A 21,056-nucleotide genomic window follows, 5' to 3' on the forward strand; every position below is an offset into this window, starting at 1 on the left:
ATTGACTGTTGTGATCGTCTCAATTGTTTGACCTGGAGGAGAAGTGAACGTCTTCTCTTCTGAAACTGTCTGTGTCCAAACTAAAATGATCCCTTCTGTTGAAAAAAAACATGTCTTTACTTGCTGTAAAGACAAGCACATGTGGGGTGACTCTCCTTTTTGAATGAAGCGTTTGTATGCTAATGTGTTTTAAATCGAAATAACATAAATAACGGTGAACTCAATAAGATGCCCCCTGTGTTTCCCAGGCTCAGGTTGAGGCTAAAAAGGAACATGAAGGCGCTGTCCATCTGTTAGAGGTGAGCGTTGGATGGGGTAAAATCTGGTTGCTCGTCTTCTTTGCAGAACTGAACTGAACTGTGTAAATGTTCTTTCACAGTATTGTTGGATTTTTAGCTTGTGTGAATACTTCACGGCTTTATTCTGCTTCGTTTCTTGACTGAATGGGTGTGTGTTTATGCTTATACAGAACCACTTGGACAGCATGCAGGTATTTCAGCAGTTTTTTTTTATTTACTTCTCTTTTTAAATATCAAGCGTGTCGTCAGAAAGATGACGCCACTGTACTCACGGATGTTTAGACCGATTTATGGTCATTTAATATATAACTACAAGCAAACTGCTTCTCATCTAGAACGTAACAGCAGGATGGAAGTTATTTCATGTGAAATTTGAGCTGCTTTGTTAAAATATAAATAAATAAATGCAATTTTTGCCAACTCGGCTGTCTCCATTTCCAATCAAAGCAAGTTCAGAGGTGGCGTGGGGGAGGGGGGGGGACTTTCTGCTTCAATGCGAAAAAAAATAAATTAAAAAGATGTTAAAACCTGATTCAAAGATTCAAAAATACAGAATATGGACGTACTTCAAATAAGCACGAGTGTCTGGTGTGTCACTGAATCACAGCCCATCTGCACATTCCAGGCAGACAAGTTTACTTTACACATTTCTGTGTCTCCATTTCAAAATTGTTTTGCGAATTTTCTGCTCACTTCCAAAATCCCAAAAGGTTGTAAGATTCAGGGATCCAGCTGAGCTTGGAGAAAATGTGATTGGTACATTGACGTGACATATGTAGCCTCATATACTCGCTCTGCATCATGCCTGCTGTAAATGATGTCTTAAATCAGGCTCTGCAGCGGCTTTCGGCTGTAAGGGAACATGGATTGAATACGCAGGAATGGCTTCATATTTGGAGAATTGTCCATATTCCCACCATCCTGCAGTGGTGGACTGTGATTTATGGGCGGATACAGTTCTTTTCTTCGCAGTTCAAGTGTTTCAGTGTTCTTGTCTGTGTAGCTGCTGAGGCAGCAAGAACGTCAGTTTATTGATGTTCAGGACGGCTGTTTGAAGCAGATCGAGACAAAAGAAAATCAAACGCTGTAATTTCATAATAATATATAATGCTGCGATGGAATATTCAGCCGGAATACTTAATGTTTTTCCTCATAAGATCACATATAATCTAAAATAATTAAAAATCGAATAAACTCTGCATTTACCTAACCTAGTGGTGTGGTATGCTCGCCATTGTCAAAGACAATGTGACTCCGTGTGTGGTGTCATTGCATGTCTGGTCTCACACACTCGTGTAAAGCTGTGAACCTGCCATACAGCTGAGAACTGTATGACGCTGTTCCATCGAATGCCTTCTAATTCACCGTTTCTACCTTCTAGAGGAGTGTCTTTGGTGTGATAACAGCATGTTCTGCCCAGAAATAGCCAGTCTGCATGATGTGGAAACCTAACAGTCTTAGCAACAGTCTCATTGTGTGTTGGGGGGTACGAAAAAAATTCCACGGTGGCTCGTTGCCATTCACAGCAACTGGTTCCCACTGATTCCAGTTTGTATCTAAAAGAGACCACTAACTATGAATAAAAGAGCTTAAACAATGAAAATAGACATTAAGTAATGATTCTGGAGCACCTGGAATTTTCTGTATGCTCGCCCATTCGTTCAACTCATCCACGTTGGTTTCCAGTTTTCAGCTTTTTCACTTTTAGTTTTCAGTGTTTCTGTATCAAATCCCATGAAAAGACCATAACGAGGAATATTGTCTATTATGTCAGCCTTCAAGTGCAAAATTGGCTCATACAGTCATGGGGAAAAATGAGGACACCCTACAAAAACTTTGCATGTGTGTGTTTCTATATATGTTGGGAGGTAAACATGCAATAAACCCCTCTGAAAGTGTGGAGGAGGGGGTCAACCTGGAGGCAGACGTGTGTGGCGGACTGGGCAATGTTTCAAGAAGCATCTCACAGAAGGGGGGGGGGGGGGGGATAATAGCCACTATTAGCATAGAGGCTGGGCTAAACGTTCCTATGTTAGAAGCCAAAGTTCTGTTGAGGTCCTCTCTTATCTTCTCCATAAATCAACAAAACCAGATTAGACATTGATCAGTGAACATTTTTAAAATAAGTGACTAAATATTTAACACGGTGTCCTAGTTTTGCCACATGACTCTACGTCTACCGTTACCTGCCTCAAAGATTAAAGTTTGATACGCTTGTCAAGGACAAACCTGTGATGCTGGTTGATCTAATGAAATTTAAATTTTTGTGCGTTTGGTCTTTTTTAAAGGATTACTTAATGTGAGAGGAAGGTTTGAGTGTCGTCAGCCTGCCCGACTCTCTGTGGTTGAATCTACCTGAAATTGTGTGTAATATACTCAGTATTGTCAGTTCTGGTAGCTGTGCATGTGACTGGTATGTGGACCCTGACGTGGTAGCAGTTGGAACAACTGCTGCTATGGGCATCAACTGCTGGCGTTTGCCTCTTTCTTACCATGTATACAAGTGTCTGTGTGCTCAGATGTTCAGCCAGGCTTGATTTTCTTCATTGCTTTCCTGCCCATTTCCCCATTTTTCTCCTCCTGTCTATCTTCCTTCCTGCCTGATGATCCCCCCCCCCCCTCCCTAGGCCAAAGTTCGTGAGCTGGAGGAAAAATGTCGGACTCAGAGTGAGCAGTTCAACCTGCTGTCCAAAGAGCTGGAGAAGTTCCGACTCCACGCTGGAAAGTTTGATATCCTCAGCACTGAGCCCTTAACTGTATGTGAATCTCCCGGCTCACCCAATAAATCTCTCTCACAGCTCCTAAATGGACTGGCTGCCCCCACAGGGAAAGGTAGGATCATCCAGCCTTCTTACAAACCTTCATCTTCAACCCTGCGTCCTTATTTCAAGGCTGCAGTGTGACTATTGGATCATGACTTATTGGCGAATAAAAATAATTTGAAATAATAATAATAATAGCAATACATTTTTTGTCAAATTGTATTCTTTCCATATATGTTTATTTTCAAGGATGTTACAAAATACTGATTCAAGTTGCTTGTTGGGTTTTCTACACCATTTGTGTTTTTATAATTGTGATCTAATAATGAGGAAAATGGACAAGTGACCTAATCAGTCCATGATTGAATTAAATATAAGGATGTTCAGAGCATCAGTAACCATGGCAACGTTTTCTCCTGAAACCTCCATGAAAAGTGACACGAGACATGATTGAAGAGCTAAAGTCCAGCTATTGTGATGGAGGATCTAATGGAAGGTTCTGTTTACTTCACAGGCAATGAGGCGCCCATGAGTAGATCTTTGATATCAGAGTTCATTCGGCCGCTCCAGATCAGTGGAGACAAGCCGGAACTCCTCTCTGTCAAGCCAACATTCCTGACTCGCAGCCGAGCTGGGAGCCCAGCACGGGCGTTCCTCTCTGAGGTAGCTAACAGTGTTTGCTTGCATCCCACATGGATTTGGCTTTATTTACGCTTCTCTTTTTTACAAATTTATGGACACAGAAACAAATGAGCTTAGTGCTGCTGCACAAAGGCTGAGTCCAAATATTCTGACTGGAGCTGGAGCTGTGGTGGAGAAGAAGCCTCGGTAATTTGCATAGTTTCTCCCAGTTTAGACAAATCAAATCCTGTAGTCAGCAACAGCAGGAATGGCTTAAATAAATAATCCTGCAGTCTTTGATCTGGGATTTATCCGAATATGTCAAGTGATCATAACAAATATGTGTGGTGTGCTCTGAGGGTTTGTAGGTGGTCTTAAATGTTGGCATTGAGCGATGACAACAGGACACAGAAGTGTTTGCTCATCGCCAAAAGTATTGGGACACCCCTCCAGTTAATTGAACTCAGGTGTTCCAGTCACTTCCCTGCGCACAGGTGTATAAAAGACACATACCACGTTTCAGAGCACGATCAACGGATGATGAGGAGGGTGCAGAAATCACCAACGGGCCTTTTAAGTTTGTGTGGCTTTCAGAATGCACACAGACCTCCATGGAATGGGTGTTCATGGCCGAGCTGTAAAGTAAAGCATGCTGTTTTTGGGCTCTAGAACAGTGGAAACGTGTTCTTTGTGACGACTAATCAAGGTTTTTTTTACTTGATGGGACAATTTCATGTTCCCAACAGCTGCACAAAAGAAACAAAACAACAATCACATTAAGAAAGCCTTCTCAGAATAGTTAAGCCTGTTAATGCTGCAAAGGGCCAAGTTCATATTGAACCCTGCAAATGAAGAATGGCATGTCATTAAATTTCAGAAGGCAGAAGCCCCAGTACTTTGGGTGAGAAAGGGTTATCTGACGATCTGTAATATTATGAATTCTTTACTTTTGCTTTGTGTGGGGCAGAAGGGGAGCTTTATTGTCAGTGATTTAAAGCATTTTCTGTTGACTTCGGATTTCAATAAAAGCACATTTTTTGCCATCTCTCCATTACTGATCAATTAATTGGATCAGGAGTTCACGTGCTTCCATGCTGATAACGTAACATACCTCATGCTCTGTTGTTATCTTATACTGCAACTTCCTTTTGTGCGTAAAGAAGTTCCAGATGTTTGGGTTATACTGTGTTGTTGTCACATGCCAACCAGGGTGTTAAATTATTGTAATTTTTTTAGACATTTGCCTGACATAACACAGCACATCAAATTTAAAAATATGATATGATCTGTCTTTTCCTTTATCTTCATCTAGATGGACAAAAATCTCAGTTCATCTACAAGGTCCAAACCCAGGTTCACAGGGAAGGTTCGCCTGTGTGTTGCCCGATATAGGTGTGTGTGTGTGTGTGTGTGTGTCTGTGAGTGTGTCTGTGTGTGTGTGTACAAACATATGTGTGTAAACAAAACAGTAATTTTATAATAATAATATTTCTGTCATGTTTTTTTTTAACTTCTCTGGTAGTTACAACCCTTATGATGGGCCAAATGAGCATCCTGAAGCAGAGCTCCCCCTGGTGGCTGGAAAGTACCTCTACGTTTATGGGACAATGGATGAAGACGGCTTTTATGAAGGTCTGGCCTGTTTTGATATTTCTAACCCTAAATTTCAACCAGATCCAACTTTAAGCCATGATTATGTTGCAGTTTTTATTTGAATTTCATGTGCTCTCGGTATCTACTGGTCATGTTTGTGGTTTAGAATAAGCTGATACATTTTCATATTATAGTTTTTGTGGGATGTTCCTGTGTGGTCCAGATCAAAGTAGCTTCTCCATGTTCAAGTGTGCCTTGTATTCTGGCATGGAAGTAACTGACACTGTTGTGCGGCCACCACAACAATTGAATCTGGGGATAATTTGGAGTTAGTGTCATTGTTCACAATCAAATCTGTCCTTTTGGGTTCTCAGGGGAGCTGCTGGATGGACAGCGGGGACTTGTCCCATCCAATTTTGTGGATTTTGTCCAAGATGAGGAGAAGCCCTCTGTCCAACAAAGAGACACGTTAACTAAAGAGCCTGGCTACCTCAATCATAGTAGCCTGGGACCTCAGAAACTGGGAGCAAGCACAGCAACCCCCACAAGCATCAGCAGCCTGCTGTCTGACAGTAAACTAGAGTGTCTTACATCCAGCAGTTTGGGCATGGACCTGCTGGGCTCCACCAGCAATGGAACAGGAACCTTGGATGTGAACATCGATGAAGTTGGTGAAGACATCGTGCCTTATCCCCGACGCATCAACTTGATTAAACAACTTGCCAAGAGCGTGATCATTGGCTGGGATCCGCCCGTGGTGCCACCGGGTTGGGGCTCAATCAGTGGCTATCATGTCCTGGTGGACAGTGAAATACGCATGAGTGTTCCCTATGGAGGTAGAACAAAGTCTCTTATTGAGAAGCTGAATCTTGCAACCAACACCTACCGTATCTCAGTACAGAGCATTACGGACCGAGGGCTGTCGGATAAGTTGCGGTGCACTATGCTAGTGGGAAAGGATGTGGTAGTAGCACCTTACTACCTGCGGGTGGATATCATCACGCAGAGCTCTGCTGAGCTCTCCTGGATGCCCAGCAACAGCAACTATAGTCACACTATTTTCCTCAATGGGGCGGAGTATGACATGATCAAAGCAGGGGGCTACAATTACAAATTCTTGAACTTAAAGCCAATGACAGTTTACAAGGTGAAGGTTGTGGCGTCGCCACATCAGGTGCCTTGGCAGCTTCCAATGGATCAAAGGGACAAAAGGGAAATTTCTGTGGAGTTCTGCACTCAGCCTTCAGGTTAGTGGTCTTTGTCTACCTCATCTCTACGTTACAGCACCTTTTCACAGTTTGCTGTGTTTAGCATAGTATAGGACAGCTGTGGCGTGCCCGCAATTGCCTAACCCTCACGTTGGTCGGGTTAAGAGGGCGTGTCAGGCTGACGCATTGTCAATCTACTTAGGAGGATGAAATGGTGACAATATAATCTTATTTAGCATTACACTGAGACAATCATGAAAACAGGGTTCAAGGAGGTGGCAAAAACTTGGTCAAACATAACAGAGGGTTAGAGAAGTGTAGCTGAAATTTGAATATATTCTAAAGACAATTGGGCTGTATTAAGTTATGGCACCTGAAATAATGGTTTGTGGAGGCACTGGATCATGCTGACTTTATTTCTGTGTTTTCTGTATGTCCACTAGAAGAAGAAGAAGCTGATTGATTGCATTCTTTGGTATCAAATAAATTAGTTATTATGGCTATTATTGGTGTTAAAAAAATATTGTGTCTACTACAGAAATCGAAACCATCCACATAATAAAATGTCAAATTCTTTGTTTCAAGTAAAGCTTTAATAGTTTGTATCTATTGTATCAACATTGAGCAGTTTAAAAAGTTTCATGTCATAATTTGAAGTTAAGAAAATAATCCTTAAATGCACATGTTTGTTTGAGGTGCACTTTTCCCCCAAATGACAAGAGAAAGGAAACAATCAAATATCTCCTGTTGTATGTAAGAAGTGCAGTTTTCCATAGAACATAATCAAGTTTAAACAGACACAACCACCAGCGTGTTTTACCCTTTGACTTCATCTGGCCGTTCTCTCTGACTGCAGGGAAGCAGCAGTCGTGCACAGATGGGTATGTGGTTTAGTATGCAGGCAGCCTGCACAGACCGTGAAAGTGGCATACTGTGTATTTTTGGTGCTTCATATAGCACAGCGTTGTTGCCCTACAGCAAATGTCTGCTAGTTTTTCACCCATCTGATACGTACACACAGGGAGGCTGCTTAAACTGGGCCGGAGATGCCCCACCTTTTGATTTTCTTTCCCCTACGCTTTGGATATTTAACATAATGCGAGACACAGAACGGTTCTGTGGCAGGAAAAGTTCCCTGTCATTCTGCTATGAAGAGTTATTGAATATGTGCAGCTGAGACTGCTGAGGTCTTTCTATTCTTTAGTTTATTCCATAGTCTGAAATGTCTGAATCATTATTAAGCTTTCTTCTTTACTTCATTTTTATGCAATGTATATGTTGGTCCCCAGGGCCCCCTCTCCCTCCCCAGGAGGTGCAGGTCCAATGTGGCCAGTCGCCAGGGTTCCTGCAGGTCAGATGGAAGCCACCACTTTTGACATCTTCAGGAACCTCAAATGGTGCCAGTGTGATTGGCTACGCTGTGTGTACAAAGGGACAAAAGGTACAACAGGACATTTCATTATGTCCTACACGAGAGCTGCTCTTTGCGTTCGTTCAATCCAGGAATAGCACTCTACTGCCATCTGCTGGACAAATGATATAACCAGCAATCCAAGTAAAGAAATGCTGCGTTATTTACGATTAAATAGAGCGGTGACCGGCTTGATTCTGAATATAGATGGAATGCACATATGAATGTATGGTCTGTCTGTACAAAAGAAACCATCCATACTTGCATGATACAACTGTTCACAACTTCACACAATGAAAAAGTGGTCATCAGGCTACATAATATACTATTTACTTGAATTTTAAGTTGAATTTTACTCTGGATACGCTGCTATGCTGTATACCAGTGGAAATGCTTGTGTTTTGACTACTCCCTTTATGAATGCAGATAGCAGAGGTCTTATACCCCACGGCCGACTGTGTGACCGTGGAGATAAACAGGATTCAGTGCCTGGAGGCCAGAGAAGTCATTGTAAGGACGTTGTCAACGCAAGGAGAGTCCCAGGACTCATCTGTAGCTTTCATCCCTCATAACCTCATAGGCTCTCCCCAACTGTCTCACAGAACTACTGCACCTCCCCACCCTGCCCCCCAGGCATCGCCCCACCCCGTACACACACAAACCCACCCTCCCTACCCATCCACATATCCACCAACTCACCCTCAGCCCCAGATGCAGCCCGGACCTCGAGCCCAGCGCCACACACTGCCCCACACGCAGTCAGGCCATCATCCACCTCCTCCAGCCTCATCGCAGCCTCATTTCCTGCGCCATTCCATGCCCAAATCCAAACCGTTACTAAGTGCCAGAGAGTCAGAAACCAAAGAACATGATGCAGGACTGCGATCGGCCCAGCCCTGGGAGCGATGCCCCTCACCACTGCCTCCTATGTGCGGGCACAACCTGGAGCCACCACACTTTACAGCAAGGCGATCACCCTCCCCTCAGAGGATCCTGCCACAGCCTCAGGGAGTTCCTATTCCCAACACCATCGCCAAAGCCATGGCCAGGGAAGCTGCTCAGAGAGTGTTTGCTGAGGGTAACAGAGTGAGTGGTTACCTATGCTACCTGAGTGTGTGCCCTGTTGCTATTAATCCAAGAGCAAATCTAATGCTGATGTTAAATATTAATATTTCTAAGACAAAATATGGAACTTTTTTTGCCAGGCTGAGAAAAGGAATATCTTCAGTGAGCGGGGTGACACACTGCAGCCTCTCAACTCTGACGAGGAGGAGGACGGCTACGACTCCCCACACGCGAGAAGGAGAGGAGCCTCTGTAGACGAATTCCTCCGAGGCTCTGAGCTGGGCAGACAGGTACGGAACACACAGAACGCTCCATGATTGAAACAACTAAAGGTCCCATTTCTCTATTACTAGTAGTCCGACTGAGCTAACTGTCCTCAACTCAGCTGTGGTTGGAGAAGATCCCTCTATCGTTCCTGCTGATCCACTGTCAGTGTAACGGGGATACTTAAACATCCTTTTAGGAGCCAAGGAGAGGAGAGGAGAGGAGAGGAGAGGAGAGGAGAGGAGAGGAGAGGAGAGGAGAGAAGAGAACAGGAGAGGATCATGTTTCTGGACCCCAGCAGCCTCGCCCAGCAGCATAACTAAGATGTTAACTTAATAGTTAGTCTGTCTAGAATAATAGCTGGAACGACACAGTTACCGTACTATATGCTGTGAATTATATACTTTACTGTATTGTACATGTTGGTGCTGCTTATCTTGGTGAACTAAACACTAATACAGTATTTCAATTAAATCTGTGGATGGAAATGCCAGAACTTTGAAGGCTGCAGCGCCCTCTAGAGGCACGCCTGAGAGAGTAGAATACCAGGACTTTTGTCCAGCATCCATCATAAAGTGAACAAAACTCTGAACTGTTCCACAGCAGCATCATCATCCACATCATCATCATCACTACAGCTACAGTGAAGAGTACCACACAGAGAGCAGCCGGGGTTCGGACCTGTCTGACATCATGGAGGAGGATGAGGAAGAGCTCTACTCTGAGATGCAACTGGAGGAGGGCCGCAGGCGCAGTATTAACTCTCACAACACTCTTAAGGTACATGTCCCTCACTTTCAGTGGAAGGGCAAGATAGTGGTGGTAAAGAAAGTTTATTGAAGGAGGGCTTTTACCGTTAGGAGGGGTAGCTGCTCACGGGCGCTACGTTCAGGCCCACAGTGGCTTTGCGTGTCTGAGCGCGTCCCCGGCATCACCAGCCTCAGGCTGCTGGCACCAGCATCGCTTCTTCACCTCGCCCCTCCGGCACTGCTTTATCATTCAAGGCTGAGCTCATTGGAATGGCTTAACATAAATACAGATACAGCAGGAGAGGCAGAATGAGAAAAGATGCCAGTCACATTTTGAGATTTTGCTTTTAAAACGTGTTTTGCATTTTGTACTTTTGTAATCTTTCGTCTCAAAGTCGAATGCAATTTTCCAGTGTGAACTTGGTGTCATGTGAAACGGTTATAGAGCGCAAAAGACATGTGGGAATCTCATTTAAGTGAGTACTTAAATGGAAATATACATTTTGGTTATGTCTCTCATGTCTTACTTCTTTTGGATGGTCAGCGTGAAGCATTCTATCATTCTCGTGTCTTCATTTCAGTGGGCATGTGTAGATGTTCTGTCACCTTATCTCAGGTACCTGTTAATGTATTTACCATCCCCTGCAAAACTGTATATTTCCTTTCTTACAACACCAAAAAGTTAGGGCAAACTTTGCTCCCTTAGAGTTTCTAAGCCTTTTAAAACAGATTTCATGAACAATTTGCATGTAGAAACTTTCTACTGAGCCACAGCAGACAGAAATCACTCGTAGATGAGCATATTTATTGCTTCTCTGTTCTATAGATTTAAAAAAAAAAAGAAAAAAGAAATACATATAACATATGGTTTTGTTCTATTTTTAGGTGAATGAAATTCTAACTTTAAGTGAATGGGTTTGGTTTTTTTTTGGGAATCTGCAATTTTGAAATGTATTTAAAAACCAAATATTTCATTCCAACATAATTTCATGACGTCAACTCCTCCACAACCCACTCTGGCCCAACAGTTCCTAAATATATTGATCATTAAAAGCTTGTTAGAATGTTATGGTGTTGATGCTAGGTCTTTTTGTCCACCTGATCTTGTTCGATCACTGACTTGACCATCGTCTACATGTTTTCAGCTGTTTCTCACATGTGATGCCGCTGAGAATATTTCCGATTTCTGACAGCAGTATTTTCTTTTTCTCCATTTTTATTTCCACATATTCATGGTTGTTTCACTCCATCCCACACGTGAGCCTTCACAGATTCCTGGTCAGAGCATGTCATTTCTTCTCATGGGATTAAAAATGCATGTATTACTACATTGGCACAAATAACTAATTCTGTCTTTATTTTGTCTTCCCCCATTTGTTTTATTCACATCTGTGTTGTTTCCTGCCTGTTCTAAAACCTACAAAACCGTTTCCACCCCTCTATTCACAAAAATGTAAACCGATGCTTTCGACTTGAACTTAACGCTGATTCTGTGGACCTTTGGCTCGTGCTTTGCGACTGAAGGCGTACTACAAGCGGCAAGATTTAGCTGAGGAACGGGTCTGCTGGGACCTCCAGAGGGAGGTGGTGAAGCAGAAGTCCATGCGCAGCAAGCGTCTCCACAGCATCCCCGAGGTGGCTGAGGAGGACCTGGATGGTGTGGATGGCATGGGCCAGCACCTTTGTTCTGAAGATAGAGGGCATCCCAGAGCACCACACGCTCAGCGGAGGCTGTTTCCCAGCAACACCAACAGGAATTACCGCCATCTGCAGCGGCAGCGCTCCTCCCCTCGCTTCAGTAACAGCCGCTTCTGCTACAACCCTGAGGAGTGGAGTCTGGGACATCCTGACCGCCAGAACACCAAGAGTCCCGACAGTGGTTTGGACTGTGGCAGCGAAGAAGAAGGCTCTTTAGGACGGGGTCACCGCGGGTATTACATCCATGGGAGCCATATGCGGGGACCCGTGCACATCATCCACTGTGAAGGGCCAGTAGAAAGGCGTGCACTGGCTATGGGTCGGAAAAGAACATTGATGCGGCAGTGCAGTGTGGAGGAAGAACTCTCTGATTCACCAGCAACCACAGCCAAGGTGGTGCACATGGGGGACTTAAGGAACAGGGACCAGTTTTGGCCTGGTCGGGAAGCTGGGTCAAGAAACTACTCCAGGGACGGAGAACTAATTGAGGGCAGGCTGAGCAAACTTCACAGGGTCTGTTACAGCCCCCACAGGGAGGCTAGGGCCCAGTCTATGTCCAGGGACCTGGACCACCATCTGGTGTGTGATCCACACTTTCTGCTGTACTTTCCATCAAGCCACAACCATCTCCTTAATGTTACTTTTTTTGCCACAAACCCACACCTTCTTTTCTTTGGCATTTTCCATCTTTTCAAATGCACTTATGGTCAGTATTATTTATTTTGCGTGATTTTGCTTGTACTCAGAATTTCAGGTGATGTCCAATGTTGATGTGAAGCTTTCAGTTACCTAAAGGCCATTTAACCAAGTTTTGCCTTCTCCTGTTTTGTGAGGAAAGGAAATGTCTCCGTGCGGTGCATGGGGACCCTCTGCTTCATGTGTTGCTGTCTGTGGGCTGGAGGCACATCGCTCCACCATACGCTTAAAGCTTTGACTCAACATCTATCGCTTCACTTTGCTTTTCATAAAGACAGAAGTCAAAATCATGACTTGAATCTTTCAGCCCGCTTTTCATTTCATACACCTCATCGCTCCATGGTTTCATCTGTGTCAGCAGATATGGCTTCAATTCATTGCCAAATGAAACCACAATGGTCACATACGGTGGTGTTTGAAATCTGTAAATGTAGTCCTTTTGTGACTCCACAACTTGATTTGATTTCGAAATGTTGATAAAACTGGCAGATATTTGTTCTGAGCACACTAATATCTAACATAGATGATGCGTGCCACTGTCTTTATCCACTTTTAGCTTAGATATTTAGTGTTCCCACCCTCTACAGCAGTTACTGCAGCTCTTTTCTCAACAGTGTCATAACATTTACTGAGAACTTTCACTCAAACCTGGAGGTGCACTCCAGCCACCCTAAATTTGCTGGGTTGTGTTGAGGTCCAGTGGTTCGAACTGTGTGGGGTTTGCATGTCCTCCTCTTACCCCCTTGGGTTCTATTCAGGTACTCTGACTTACTCCCACAGACATGCATTTTGGGCCTATGGCTATTTTAAATTAACAACATATGAATGGTTGTTTGTCTTTATTTGTTGGCTCTTTAATGAGCTGGTAACTTAGTGTACCCCTCTCAGCTGGGCTGGGCTCCCCTGAAACCCCCCATGGATGGACAGATAGATGGATGGATGGATGGATAGATGGATAGATGGATGGATGGATGGATGGATGGATGGATGGATGGATGGATGGATGGATGGATGGATGGATGGATGATGGATGGATGGATGGACGGACAGATGGATGGATGGATGAACAGATGGATGGATGGATGGACAGACGCGCAGATGGAAGGATAGATGGATGATGGATGGCCGGACAGATGGATGGATGGCTGGATGGACAGATCGATGATGGATGGACAGATGAATGAATGGATGGATGGATGCATGGATGGATGGATGGATGGATGGATGGACAGATGAATGAATGGATGGATGGATGGATGGATGGATGGATGGATGGATGGATGGATGGATGGATGGATGGATGGATGGATGCACAGACAGGCGGATAGATGGATGATGGATGGCCGGACGGATTGAATGGACGGACGGACGGACAGACAGGCGGATAGATGGATGATGGATGGCCGGACGGATTGAATGGACGGACGGACGGACGGACGGATTGAATGGACGGACGGACGGACGGATGGATGGATGGATAAGCTGGGGTCCTGTGTATGAGATGAGCATGATAAAGACTCCCTTAAGTCTTTGAATTTTAATTCTATGTTAACGTGCCTTGGCTGAGACTATGGATAAAACAGCCGGCCGTGAGGGTGGTCAAGATACTTTGCCTTTAAAACCTCTTGACAAGGGAGCTTTTATGATGTCTAACGATGGCCTGAGGCCTGAAGCCTTAAGGGTCATTTGGTTACATTGTGACTGATTTATAATCACTCCTCTGCTTCCACAACTCTCTTCATCCTTCATTCTCCACCATCTTTGCAATTTAATTTGCTTTTCTCTCATTGAGCTTCTGACCTGCACAGAACAAAACAGATCAAATAAATGGTCTTTAGCTATTTATCTTCCTGTTAACCCCGAGTTCATGTTGTCGTGTCGGGGTTGATGTTTTGATTTTTTTGTTTCTTGGTTTTTGTTGTTTTGTGTCTATTTTCTTTCTCCCTAAGGACAAATGGAAGTAACATCATTTGCTCTTATGGTTTATTCTTGTCATTATAGCAATTTTATGTACTTGTTGACATTGTTTTATAATTTGCCCTAATGAAATGCTCTGCTCTGACCTCTCACTTGTTGGTTTTTCCACACTAAAGATCATCGGAAACTCGCCATCACATGGAAGCGTGGATCATCCGGAGCACTCAGGAAGACGGATGGGTCACATCGGCACCACCCGTCAGCAGAGGCCCATCCCATCCATTGGTCAGTGAGGGCTTTAACATGAGGAGACACCTCATCCTGCAGGGCTACTGATGCTTGTGCTGTTGATATCATATGTTTCCCCCATGTGAGCTGAGATGTTCATCACACCCTAGAAGCTTAAAGACCCATGTAGCTCTTCATCTTGTGGCCTGTTGCAGTTTACAGTCACAAGCTGTCTTTGCTGAATGCTTTATGCAGTTTTGGAAAGAAGAAAAAAGATGCAAACCAGAGTTTTCTTTGTAAAACATGCTAACATTGCTGTTTTACACGCAGTGCCTCCAGAGTAAAAATGGTTGTACTCCCCTCTGACCTCCATCTCAGGGAAAACGCAGCATGTGTGACTGGGGCAGGGACAAGTGTGCACGAGGCTCTCTGACTTTAATGCTGTGATTGGTGTCTTCTGTAGAGATCACCATGGACAGTAACAGTGAGGGGAGTGAGGGGAACCTCTCACCCAACAAGGACGATGTTTACTATGGCAGTGTAGCTCGACGCAGGATATGGCGATCAGTGTCCTCAGAGGATCAATATGGTATGTGGTGCAGCTTCCTATCAAGAAGACTACTCACCTTGACACGGCCAGAATGGGCAGAGTTCTTTAACACATGTGCAGTGGTTTTTCTTCTGCTGGACAGCAAGCATCTTCTAACTTCTCTTGAACCTAGCATAAATCGGAAGGAGGACAAGAATGTCCACTTTTTCTTGTTGCTTGAGAATGAAAAGCACTTCCCTCCTCTGTCCCACTAGACCACAAATCCCACGATACCCCCAACTCACCCCACCCTAGTCTTGTTTATAGCTAACCCTAAGCCTAGACTGCCAGCTTCTCTTTACACCCCACCCCCCTACACTATTTGGCTTCTTATATTTTTGCATGAGTCTTCAGTGGTGCATTGCCAAGAAAACAATGGATGAGTTGCATTGCTGGTGTCACTCTGTTGCAAGAACATACACTGCTGTGGGACATTTTGCATCTTCCAGAAAGCATCTTCCAGTTTTTCAGTTGGTTGTACTAATCTGCCATCAAATGAATGACCTGACTGATAGAGTATTACCGGTTGGGGTATTGAGTCGGAGCACCTCTCATCACGGTGTGTCACCTTTTGCATCCTTTCCGGCCTATAAGCATCAAAACAGTCCCTTCAGGATTTTGTGGAACATCAGGTCTCTAATCTTTGCCATCAGCTTTTCGATTTCTCCAGACTCTCAGACATGTGGCAGCATAGTTTGAAATCTTGCAAAGACGAATCTACAAACAATGAAAGCCGAAGAGGGGTATGAATTGGTGATGCATGAATTGAAAAATAAAGGAGTATGCATAATGCATGAGTGGTTATTTTGCATTAATTAATATAGCACAACACTGTGCATTCCTGGAGGGACTGTAAAATAATTAAGTACAGCTGATGGGTAGGACAGCTGCCTTCTTTGTGTTGCATGTTAAACAGTCTCTGTGAGATAAGGCAGTGAAACAGCAATGAACAGCTAGTGCGATCTTTCCCCAAAGTGTTACTTGGGCCTCCTGTCTGTGCTGTGTTTGCAATGTGTTCTGGGACTGTCACTTCAGTGAACAGAGGTTTGTGAATAAAGAGCCAGGCTGAGCCTTTGACAATGCAAATACTAAAAATCCTGAGAAGATTTTAAAATAAAAGAAATCAAGACTAAATGTAAAATGCCACCACTCACACTGGGTCTTTCTTCACACATGGATTCCGTCTCTGTGTCCACTGTCGATGACAAAAGCCTCTTTCACACATGCACTCCAGAAGACCTTCAGAGAATCAGGAGCGTTTCCAGATTTATCTGCTCACACCCACAGTAGAAAGCAAAGCTTGTGTACCCCAGTCAAAACATCTGTGAGTGTAAGATAAAATGATCTCCAAAAGAAAAAATGATAAACATGGAATACTCTTCTCAATACTAGATTTGAGCTCCCAGAGAGCCTCGACCGGGGTATCAAACCCGATTATCCTGAGCAGGTCATGGCTGGTTTATCATTATCGTGAGGAAGGTCAGGCGATGCAAATTTTAAAGCTTTATAAACATCCAGATTCCTCTAATCTTGTTACAACAATCAGGAGCCATGGGTCTCTCCAAACAGTTGCCTAGTAAATAAAAATTGATTAATGCTCACAAAGAAGGAAAAGATTGTAAGATGGGTTTTCAAGTCTATATTTCCTCAGATAAGAATAGAATCAAACAAAGGCATTTAAGAACTGCCCAGGACTGTCCAGCTACTCCTGCAGAAACACAAAAGAAAACCTGTCCTGTGTCCTCAACACAATTCTCAACAACAGACATTAGCAAAAGAACATCTTGACAAGCCTGATGCATGTTGGGAACCAGTCCTGTGGTTAAAATACAACTCGGATCCATCATGCTTTACATTTGTGTCGCAGCCAATAGGAACGTTTCACAGGCAGAGGGAAGAATGGATTCAATTTACATCCAACAAACTCCAGAAGCAAACACAAGATCTTCTGTAAAAAAAAAAACATTGAAAAGAGGTTGGCTCCTACAAATGGATAATGATCATATGATCAACGTACCACAAAATCCTTAAGATGACCTCGAGAGGCACCAGCTGAAGGTTTTCCTGTGGCCCTCAAAGTATCCTGACAAACTCTGTGGATAAACCTCAAAAGAGTTTGTTTAAAGTACAAAAGGAATGTGTCATTATGGCTTTTGGAGATCATCCGCTTGATGAACTGTTCACACAAACAGACATTTTGACAAGGGAGGCCCAAACTTCAGCATGCTGTTGTACAATGCACCAGGTCCTCCACCTTTACAAGAATACATGAGTTGTCTATCAGTTCAAACCTCCTGAGGCCTTCTCCTTTTCATCTCCACGGACATCTTTTTGTGTAAATATCCCTTTTCTGTTTCGCTCTCAGGCATTGATGTTTCTTCATTTAAGTGTCAGAAACCAGCACACTCAGTGTTTTCCTCACACATGAGACTCTCCCTGCGTTAAGATTTGGAAAAAGGGAAAAAATCCAGGAAAAACTGCAGATTTTTCCTGAAGACAGAAGTCCAGTGCATGTGTGGAAGGGGAATATTTTAATATCACTGAGTCTCCAGCCTGCATCAGTGTAGAAGGTCAATAGTAGCAGCAGAAGCCTCCTCTCTTTCAGATGGCCACGGTGGGCGCAGGCAGGGGCGGGGAAGACGATCCCTGGATGACTATGACGAATCGGAGCCAGAGGAACTGACCCGCGTGTTTGTGGCTCTCTTTGATTACGACCCCATGTCAATGTCACCCAACCCTGACGCTGCCGATGAGGAGCTGCCTTTCAAGGAAGGCCAGATCATCAAGGTGGAGGAGTCATTCTTAGCTGTTACACTCCATTTTCCTTTTCCTATAAGTCCTGAATGAAGTGGACATTAACAAAAAGTGTTGTCACCTGTCTTCCACAAAATTACTAATTACGTAAGCCATTATAGGATTGTATTATATATTGTACATACAATTCTGTTCCCTATCCTTCAGGTGTTTGGAAATAAAGATACAGATGGCTTCTACAGGGCAGAGATCAGAGACCGGGTGGGTCTGATCCCCTGTAACATGGTCTCAGAAATCCAAACAGAAGATGATGAAATGATGGGGCAGCTCCTCAAACAGGGCTTCTTGCCTCTCAACACACCTGTGGAGAAGTTAGGTGAGGCTCACCTGGAATAAAATCTCTGAGAGGATGTTCAAGTTTTTTAGCCAACTATCGGCCATCTTGGATACAGAGGAAATGTACTTGCAGTTTCAATGACTGGCCACTGAATTGTACTCTATGGAGGGGGGCAGTAGAGAGTGACCGAAAGGCAGGATTGCCATAGAAACCAATGCATTTAGGAGAAAATTAGGGGTCAGTGCAGTGACCACTATGCATCGGAGTGTTAATACACCAAATTTGATTATTTTTTCTGTGTCAAACTCTCCAAAACTTATTCTGCTTTTCTGTATTCCTTTAAAGTAAACTGTGATCGTTTCAAAGACGGACGGCCAGTAAATCGCAGGTCCAGAAAGTCCAAGAGAGGTCTGTGTTTTATGGGATGCTCTTCTGCTCTGCTTGTCTTTCCTACAATCTCACACTTTCACCATGTTTGGCACCACAAGCTAGAAAGATTTAAATTGATTTTGGAATTGGAAGAAACAATCTTTTAACCTTTTAAACCAAATAATCAATTTCAATTCTGTCCTCAATCAGTCTGACACAAATTAACATTTCATGGTTTTCTGCACATCTAGTAGTCCACAGACATGATCCAGGCTAAACATCTGGGTCAGAAGGAACTTTAGATCGCCATCTCTGAAACTAAAGCCATGGGATTTAGTGGCATCGTCGTTAAAGTCGAAATTCAGAAGACATGATGACATCATCACATCCATCACTGAACGTCATTCACAGAGTTGATGCTTTTAATTCTAATTTTTTAATCCACAGAGAGGAACAGACGAGGTGTGTGTCAGTATCCAACGTCCACGCGGAGAATGGTGGCGCTGTACGACTACGATCCCAGGGAGAGTTCTCCAAATCTTGACGTAGAGGTACTGGCCTGTGGGTCCAGCTGCCCGCAAGCTTCTCTTTGAAATATTCTCTGGCTTCTAACTGATGCATTATTATAGGAAATGTGTTTATTTCTCCTGCTGTGGCAAATTACACGGGTGGTCTTTTTCAGTGACCCCAGGTTTTGGGGTCAGTTTAAAAGTACAATGAGGACAAAGTGGTCGGTCTTGGTCCGTTTCAAGCCATCATCATCCTCACTATTTCTCCTGCTGACGCTGGTTTAAATATATCTTTGTTTTGTTCTTAATGGAAGAGAGATTCTGGAATCCATCTGTTCTGTTTGAGTGAGGGCAAAGGGACAAAGCGAGGGTTTGTTAGATTCACCTGTTCTCCCATGCTTTTTTTTTTTGCCCCTATCTCCATTCACTTACTCTCACCTTTCTATTGGCCCAACCACCGACACAGTATGAGGGCAGCAGGCTGAATGAGGAGGTGAGTGGGGGTGAGGAGGGAACCGTCTGCTCTCTGTGTGTTTCTTTCCTTCCTTTTTGGCACGCAAACAAGTAGGCGGGTTTCAGACGTGGGGCCACTGCGCCATCTCTGCCGGCCATGACTTTCAGTCCCTGTTTTGCTGGGATAAGCCTCCCAAACCACCACCCCTGACCCACCCCAGCCCCATCCTCCGGTCTGGTCCCTGTGTCGATGTGTCTGTTTTTGATGCCACGTTTGGTTTGTGTGTTGGAGCTTTCCACCCTTCGATGCATTCTCCGTCTGTGTGCTGACCCTTCTGGTCAGGATGCATCGATTTGGGGGAAAATGCAGCATCGGACAATCCCCAGTCGAATTGGTGTGTCGGAAAGTCTAAACTAAGTTGAACCTGCAGCATACGAGACGATCCGAGCAGGCCTCACATGTCTCATGACCGCTTTCGTCCCAACAGGCTGAACTAACCTTCTGTGCCGGTGATGTCATCATAGTTTTTGGCCAAATCGACGAAGACGGCTTTTATTACGTAAGTGCCAAATGTTTTGCACGTCTGCGGCCTGTTTGTCTTTCTTCAGAATGCTTTTCTACACGTACAACTGCTGCCATGCTGGACTCATCTGAGGGAAAAGGAAAATGGCTGTTGAGCTCCGGACGTTTGATTCTATGTGTGCATAACGGCGACTGTGGGGACGAGTCCGGATCAAATGTATAAATATTCACATCAATACTTATGTGAATGCATTAAAATGCTTCCCTCCATCTTATTTGGCACCCTCAACCCTCTGCTGTAACAAAAGGTGTAGAAGAGCCTCCAGCATGGTGCAGAATTCAGTGTCACATGCTCCCCTCACAAATGGACTAGTGTGGATTATTTGCTGTTGTGTGTCCTCGGCAGGGTGAGCTAAACGGACACAAGGGACTCGTTCCTTCCAACTTTCTTGAAGAAGTGCCTGATGATGTAGACGTTTATCTCACTGACTCACCATCCCGCTATGTCCAGGACACTCCGGCACGGATAAAGACCAAAAGGGTACATGCTCCCTCGCAGTACTAGCCCTCTGTCATCCATTTACTCTTTTCAGTTCCCTCCTTTAGTTTTGTGTTTGTGTATGCGTGTCTCATTGAAGTACAATGGGATTTCTAATTTATACTGACTTCCAATTGTAAAAATAAATAAATAAATAAAAAATGTATGGATGTATGTATGAAAAAAAAGAACTTTAGGGTTAAAAAGTTAAAGGCACTTTTATTTTTCCTGCATTAAGGTGTACAAAGGGGGACGTTGTGCATTGTAAATCCAAAGGAATATTGTATTCATAAAGCATTCTCAATGAGGTTAAATGGGAGGGGGGGATGTTGCCTTTTTACCTGTTCTGTCTTGTAAAATAAAACAAAACTTTGGCATCCTAAAAATGCTTTATGAATATATTGTGTGTTTGATTTTAAATAATTTCCAAGTTCTGATGTACTAAGAGATAAAGCATATAGACCATAGCATGT

The 21,056-nt window shown here is 43.8% G+C and overlaps 1 protein-coding gene across 15 annotated transcripts in view; it reads left to right on the plus strand.

Moving 5' to 3' along the window:
• rimbp2b (RIMS binding protein 2b) overlaps nt 1–21,056 on the plus strand; it is a 63,516-nt gene that overhangs the window by 38,414 nt on the left and 4,046 nt on the right. For 6 of the 15 annotated variants that reach the window (XM_057033782.1, XM_057033774.1, XM_057033783.1 and 3 more), the window contains 21 exons: nt 249–299; nt 470–490; nt 2,927–3,131; nt 3,576–3,724; nt 4,995–5,074; nt 5,205–5,314; nt 5,650–6,522; nt 7,773–7,924; nt 8,321–8,980; nt 9,100–9,249; nt 9,827–10,003; nt 11,497–12,249; nt 14,460–14,568; nt 14,975–15,100; nt 17,706–17,887; nt 18,062–18,230; nt 18,537–18,599; nt 19,008–19,111; nt 19,536–19,562; nt 20,011–20,082; nt 20,452–20,586. In XM_057033782.1, the coding sequence (XP_056889762.1) occupies nt 249–299; nt 470–490; nt 2,927–3,131; nt 3,576–3,724; nt 4,995–5,074; nt 5,205–5,314; nt 5,650–6,522; nt 7,773–7,924; nt 8,321–8,980; nt 9,100–9,249; nt 9,827–10,003; nt 11,497–12,249; nt 14,460–14,568; nt 14,975–15,100; nt 17,706–17,887; nt 18,062–18,230; nt 18,537–18,599; nt 19,008–19,111; nt 19,536–19,562; nt 20,011–20,082; nt 20,452–20,586 (4,368 nt within the window). The remainder of the gene's footprint in view (nt 1–248; nt 300–469; nt 491–2,926; nt 3,132–3,575; nt 3,725–4,994; nt 5,075–5,204; nt 5,315–5,649; nt 6,523–7,772; nt 7,925–8,320; nt 8,981–9,099; nt 9,250–9,826; nt 10,004–11,496; nt 12,250–14,459; nt 14,569–14,974; nt 15,101–17,705; nt 17,888–18,061; nt 18,231–18,536; nt 18,600–19,007; nt 19,112–19,535; nt 19,563–20,010; nt 20,083–20,451; nt 20,587–21,056) is intronic. The other 9 variants (XM_057033784.1, XM_057033779.1, XM_057033775.1 and 6 more) reach the window with 8 other exon arrangements.

The sequence above is a fragment of the Takifugu flavidus genome, chromosome 5 (genome assembly GCF_003711565.1).
Source record: "Takifugu flavidus isolate HTHZ2018 chromosome 5, ASM371156v2, whole genome shotgun sequence".
Lineage (NCBI taxonomy): Eukaryota > Metazoa > Chordata > Actinopteri > Tetraodontiformes > Tetraodontidae > Takifugu > Takifugu flavidus.